The 5,917-nt window shown below is 59.5% G+C and overlaps 1 protein-coding gene across 1 annotated transcript in view; it reads right to left on the reverse strand.

Moving 5' to 3' along the window:
* Window positions 1-5,917, reverse strand: part of NTNG2 (netrin G2) — a 78,016-nt gene that overhangs the window by 48,278 nt on the left and 23,821 nt on the right. The window contains exon 4 of the mRNA XM_029921053.1: window positions 2,078-2,721. Coding sequence (XP_029776913.1) covers window positions 2,078-2,721 — 644 coding nt within the window. The remainder of the gene's footprint in view (window positions 1-2,077; window positions 2,722-5,917) is intronic.

Raw genomic sequence — 5,917 nt, forward strand, 5'->3', positions numbered from 1 at the left:
AGTCCCAGCTTCCACAACGGCCCTACATCAGGTGGTTTCAGGGACATTTCTGATTTAACAGAACCTGCCCCACGTGGGGGAGGGTTAGAAGTCACAGGTGTCAGAACCACAGGCCCCTGCAGGTGCACCTGCCGGCCTTGAACTTGAACCACCTAAACAACTGCTTGCGTTTGTCTTGGCCCACCAGGAACACAGGTGCGTGGGCCTTGTAAGATAAAATGCAAACACAAGCTGAAAGCGAAAGCCCCACGCCTCCTGGCCAACCCCCTCCATCGGCAGGACCGCGGTGATCTGCCAGCACGCTGAGCTTCCAGCCTCTGCCCTGTACCCATGATGCTCCTCCTGGGCCCGGACAGGCTTCTGTCCAACACCTATACCCCAGATGTCGGTCTCTGCACGCAGGTGTGTTCTACATTCTGCAAAAATGGGCTTGTACCAGACACGCCACCCAGTGAATTGCTTTTTCCTCTCAGCAGTAACCCTGGACTTGGGCGGTCTTTGGAGCCTGATGTGGGCAGACGCCCTCGGTGTATGTCGTCAGCCCCCTACTCCCTGACCCACGCTCCCGATTCTTGATTTTGCCCCACCTTGGCCCATTTAACTATCATCACCATACAGTGAGACGGGCATGATTATTATCAACCCCATTCTATAGATGGGGAAACTGAGGCACAGAGAGGCCCTTGTCAGAGTCTCACGGCCAGTGGACGCCAGCTCCGGCAACCCAACCAGGCTGCCTGGCGTCAGAGCCCTCCTCCCAACCGTCACACCAGTGATCCTCAGACCTGACTGCACATCAGAATCCCCGGAGGGGCCGGCCCCGCCCCTGGAAGGCTGGGGTGGGGCCCGAGAATGTGCATTCCTAGCCAGCTTCTAAGTGCTGCTGTTGCTGCCAGGCCAGGAGTCACATGGGGGAGCGCCACGTGCTGTGGCCCCTGTGATGACCCCTCACTGCTGCGGGGCTGAGGCTCCCCCAGGCCTCTCTCCTGAGTGCAGACCAGGGAGCTACGGAGCTGACTCAGGACAGAGGGCGTGGCCCTGCACGCCAGCACGTGTTCTGCACGACCTGGGCCAGCAGGGAGACGTGTAGTCATCTGCCATCTTTCCTGGGGACCAAAGGCTGTTTTCACCTATGATGGTCTTTTGCCTCCACCCAAAAGAGGCCTCCAACGGATTCTGCTCCAAAGCTCTGAGTGAAGGGTTCACTCGGCAGCTGGGTGTCGTCCACTCCCTGCAAATTCCTGAAGGAAAGTCTGGCTCTTGGTTGGCTTGTGGGAAACAGCCCCTGAGCCCTTGGAATGTGTTGCCTCGTAAGAGTGTTTGGGGCCTCGGGACAGATCAGAGCTGATGGTGATGACGTGATCTACGGCAGGGGGCTCTGGGTCAAGGGACTGGAGACCAAGGTCAAACACACAGGAGTCGGCCATGCCTACGTGATCAACTCCCAACATAAACCCCGGATGCCAAGGCTTGGGCAAGCTTCCCTGGCTGTCACTCTTCCACACGTTATCACACATCATGGCCGCGGGGGTCCAGGACTCTCTGCAGGACCGCACCGGGAGACGACCGGAAGCTGGCACCGCTGTCCCCTGGGGCCCGCCCAGGCACCTTTTCTGCTGCTGACCTTAATCTCTTTTCAGTGTGATAAACTGTAATTGTGAGCATAATAGTTTTGCTAGGTTCTGTGAGTTCTTCTAGCAAATTGCTGAGCCTGAGGGTGGTCTTGGGGGCCCCCAGACACAAGCACCCATTCACTGAGTCACTTCCTGGGCACCTGGCTTTCACCCAAGCCCTCCCCACACTTCCCAGCAACCCTGGTCTCTGCTAGACCCTCCAGCCCTCCAGGCCCTACGGGGGCCGGGGGGGAGGGTGCGTTTATCATCCACCATTCACCTCCCTCCGTGGAAAAACCCAGGTGCCTTGTCTGTGCAGCCCTGGCCACCATAAGCAGCCCCTTTGATGAAATACCAGGTAGCATCCCGGGACCCGGGCACCGTCCTGAGCACCAGCTCACACCCCGGGACCCAGGGGCCACCCCAGAGCCCCTCCCCCCGACCGCTGTCCCCCGCAGGCTTACCTGCCAATGACCTCGATGTTGGAGATGGCATAGAAGTACTTGTAGAGGTTCTCCCGCTGCACGTAGGTGCCCCCCAGCGCCGGGCGCAGCAGCCGCATGCGCAGGTCCGTGAGGGTGAAGAAGTCCTTGAGGCCCTTGGCGCTCTCCAGGCGCGTGTAGAGGTTGCCCATGTTGCGCATGTCGGGGCCAGCGAAGATGGCCAGGCGGTCCCGCACCTCGAAGCGCACCTGCTTCTCCTTCTTGGAGCCCGCCCAGCGCGAGTACTCCTCGGTGCAGAGCACACGGTGGGCGCCCGACGCGGGCAGGTCGCGGGCCCGGCGGGCGGCCATGCCGAAGGCCTCCACACAGTCCTCCGCGTAGAACTGGTAGGGCTGCCACGTGCGCCCGTTGTCCAGGGACTTCTCGAGGACCATGACCGTGGGCCGGCCGTACTCGAAGGTCACCACCAGGTCGTCCGTCAGCTCCACGCTCTTGTTCCACGACAGGGTGATGTTGGCCTCCAGGGGGCTCGGGTAGCGGCTCCAGGTGACGCTCTGCCAGTAGGTGGCCAGGCCCTCGTCCTCCTTGTCGAACATGAGCCGCGGCGGGTGGGCCAGGTCCGGGTTGGACGCGTCGCACTCATTGCTGCACAGGTAGGGGTTCTCCTGCAGGGGGAGGAGACGGAGGGGTGGGCGTCGCGGCTGGGCGTCAGGAGGTCAGGGAGCCCGTGCTCCGGGGTCCGGGCACCGGGAACCTCTCCTGGGCTGGTAATCCGTGCTCATTTCACCGAGACACGTAAGTTAGGCATGAAAGCCTGTGGCTCCCCAGGAAATCACACACCTGCTCCAAAGACGGCCCGTGGAGAAGGAGGGTGCTCAAGACCAGCCCCCAAGGCCCCCGGGGCTGCTCGCGGCCTGCAGGACCCCTGCAGGATCAAGTCCTACCTCTTTAACACAACTCGCCAGCACTTTCCTTGCACCCTATTCCTGGAGCCCAGTGTCCCCCTCCTAGCCCGGCCTGCCTGAGCGCCCCCTCCCCACTCCACACCCAACCCGTCTGTGCCTCTGAGCCTTTGCCGACGGTGTTCCCACTCCTTGCCATGCCCTTCCACTCTGTCGGCCTTCGAAATTCCTATTTGCATTCTTAACTCTTTAAACATCTCTGACACCAAGCCGCCCTCCTGGCCCTTTGAAGGATACCGTTTGTAGAAACCCGAGTGGCTGCGGTAGAGAAAGTCAAGGCCACGGCGAACGCTGAACAGCCGCCCAGTGCCCGGCATGCTGTCTCAGTTACAGAGCTCATGATCTTCTTTCTCTCTTACTTTGTGTCTCACCTCCGAACACAGAGTGGGAGTATTAGCTCCGTTCTCTAGAGGAAGGAGCCCGGGGCCGGGGAAGGTGGGGGCCCTCGCCTGAGACCCCCACCCATCCGGGAAGCACCTGCAGCCTGCAGATGCCACTACAGGGGCGGCTGCCTGGGGTCGGAGGGGGAACAGGTGAGGCACAGGGGAATTTTAGGGCAGAGAAGCAATTCTGTGTGACACTGTCATGGTGGACGTGTGACGCTGTGCAGGTGTCCAAATGTGCAGAGCCGATAACCCCAAAAACAACCCCTAGTGTAAACCACGGACTCTGGGTAAGAATAGCTATTGGGGGGCGCCTGGGGGGCTCAGTCAGTTCAGCGTCTGGCTTCAGCTCAGGTCATGATCTCACGGTTCATGGGCTCGAGCCCCGCATCAGGCTGTGGCTGACAGGTAGCTCAGAGCCTAGAGCTGCTTCAGATTCTGTGTCTCCTTCTCTCTGACCCTCCCCTGCTCACACTGTCTCTCTCTGTCTCTCAAAAATACTAATAATAATAATAAAAGAAAGAATAACTATTCGGCGCCTGGGTGGCTCAGTCGGTTGAGCGTCTGACTTCGGCTCAGGTCATGATCTCACGGTTCGTGCGTTCAAGCCCCGTGTTGGGCTCTGTGCTGACAGCTCAGAGCCTGATTCAGACCCTCGTCTCCCACTCTCCCTTTCCTGCCCTCTGTCTCTCTCAAAAATAAACATACATTAAAAAATAAAAAAAAAAAAGAAAGAAAGAACCTCTGTGGACGTGGCCCGTGGGCTGTGACAAACGCACCAGGCCAGTGCACACGTTCACGGTAGGGGACGCTGCTCCCGCGGGACAGACGGTGCTGGGCACTCTCCACTGCGGGCTCAACTTCCTGTTGGCCTAAAACTGTTCTAAAACATAGTCTATTAATTAAAAAACATGCTGTCACAAAGCACCTCAGCGCCCAGACCACTCACAGCCCTGCTTGACGAACACTTCAGGTCTCTGGTTTGCTCAGAGACAAAACAGCTTGGATCTGAGTTAAAGTCTCTCATTCCAAAATGAGCCACTCGGCTCCCATGGCGGGGCGGGCCTGCTGCCTCCGAGAGGCTGAGCTGGTGCCCCCAGCATCGCCGCAGTGGCCTTGGGCCGCCACCGTCACCGCGGAGGCCCTTTAGTGGAGGACGAGTTCCCAGGCCACCCCGGGGTCCTCAGCAGGCAGGCTGGCCCTGAGGCAAAGCCTTCACCAAAATAGCTCTGTCCTTGGTCCCCTGCGGTGCCACCCTCAGTCCCACCTGGCCCTGGGCCCACTGAGTCTCAGGACCCGCAAACCTCGGGATGGAAGGGGAAAAGCACTGAAGGCCCAGGACAGGGAGGGACTAGCCCAGGCCCCTGACAGGGGGTCGTGTTTGAGAATGAACCTGCTCCTGGCCTGGATGACCTCAGGGGGGTCCTGAAACGCCGGTGCCTCACACACAACACGGCAGGGACAGGCATCTGGCCCTGCTCGTGGGAGGGCCCAGCTCCCTGGAGCTCCAGCGGAGGGACCTTGTGCAGGGGCCCTGAATGGGAGGGGCTGGGAGGCACCCTGGGGAGGGCTCAGCAGGCCCTGTGACCCGCGGGCAGCAGGCAGAGACGGTTGGAGGAAAAAGCCCGCCTGGGGGGGGGGCAGCCCCTGCCCCCGTCCCTCTGCCCGCCCCCAGCAGGGAAGGGCACCCTGAATCCAGAAGCAGAATCGGCTCTGGTCACGCCATCGGGGAGGGGGATGCCCCAGAGCTCACACGTGGATACTGGGGGCAAGAGGACACAGTTCCCCCCCAGCATGGCATCCCCACCCCACCCCCACCCGGCAATGGCACTCTTCCCACCCCACCCCCACCCGGCAATGGCACTCTTCCCACCCCAGCTCCCTTCCTCCTGCCCCTGGCACCTTGTTAGGGGCTAACCTGTGTCTCCCTCCAAAGTCCTCTTAAACGTCAGGATCTCGGAATGTGACTGGTCAGAGGTAGGGGCCTTTGAAGGGTGACTAAGTTAAAACGAGACCATTAAAGGAGCGCCTTGCTGGCTCAGTCGGCTAAGCGCCCGACTTCCGCTCAGGTCATGATCTTGCCGTTCATGGGTTCGAGCCCCGCGTCAGGCTCTGTGCTGACAGCTCAGAGGTCAGAGCCTGGAGCCTGCTTCGGATTCTGTGTCTCCCTCTGTCTCTGTACTTCCCCTGTTCACGCTCTGTCTCTCTCTGTCTCTCAAAAGTAAATAAATGTAAAAAAACTTAAAAAAATCTTCTATATTCTAAAAAAATTAAAAATAAATAAATAAATAAATAAACAAACATAAAAAAAAAAATGAGGCCGTGAGGATGGGTCCTGATCCAACACGACTGGTGTCCCTGTGAAGAGAGGCGGTCTGGACCCAGCGAGGGCACCGGAGGCAAGTGCACGCAGAGGGGGGGCCGCGTGACGTGGCAGGAAGAGGGGTCATCTGCAGGCCACCGAGGGGGGGTCTTTGAGGGTCACACAACTTTGATCTCAGACTCCAGCCTCTAGA

Source organism: Suricata suricatta, chromosome 13, assembly GCF_006229205.1.
Source record: "Suricata suricatta isolate VVHF042 chromosome 13, meerkat_22Aug2017_6uvM2_HiC, whole genome shotgun sequence".
Taxonomy (NCBI): domain Eukaryota; kingdom Metazoa; phylum Chordata; class Mammalia; order Carnivora; family Herpestidae; genus Suricata; species Suricata suricatta.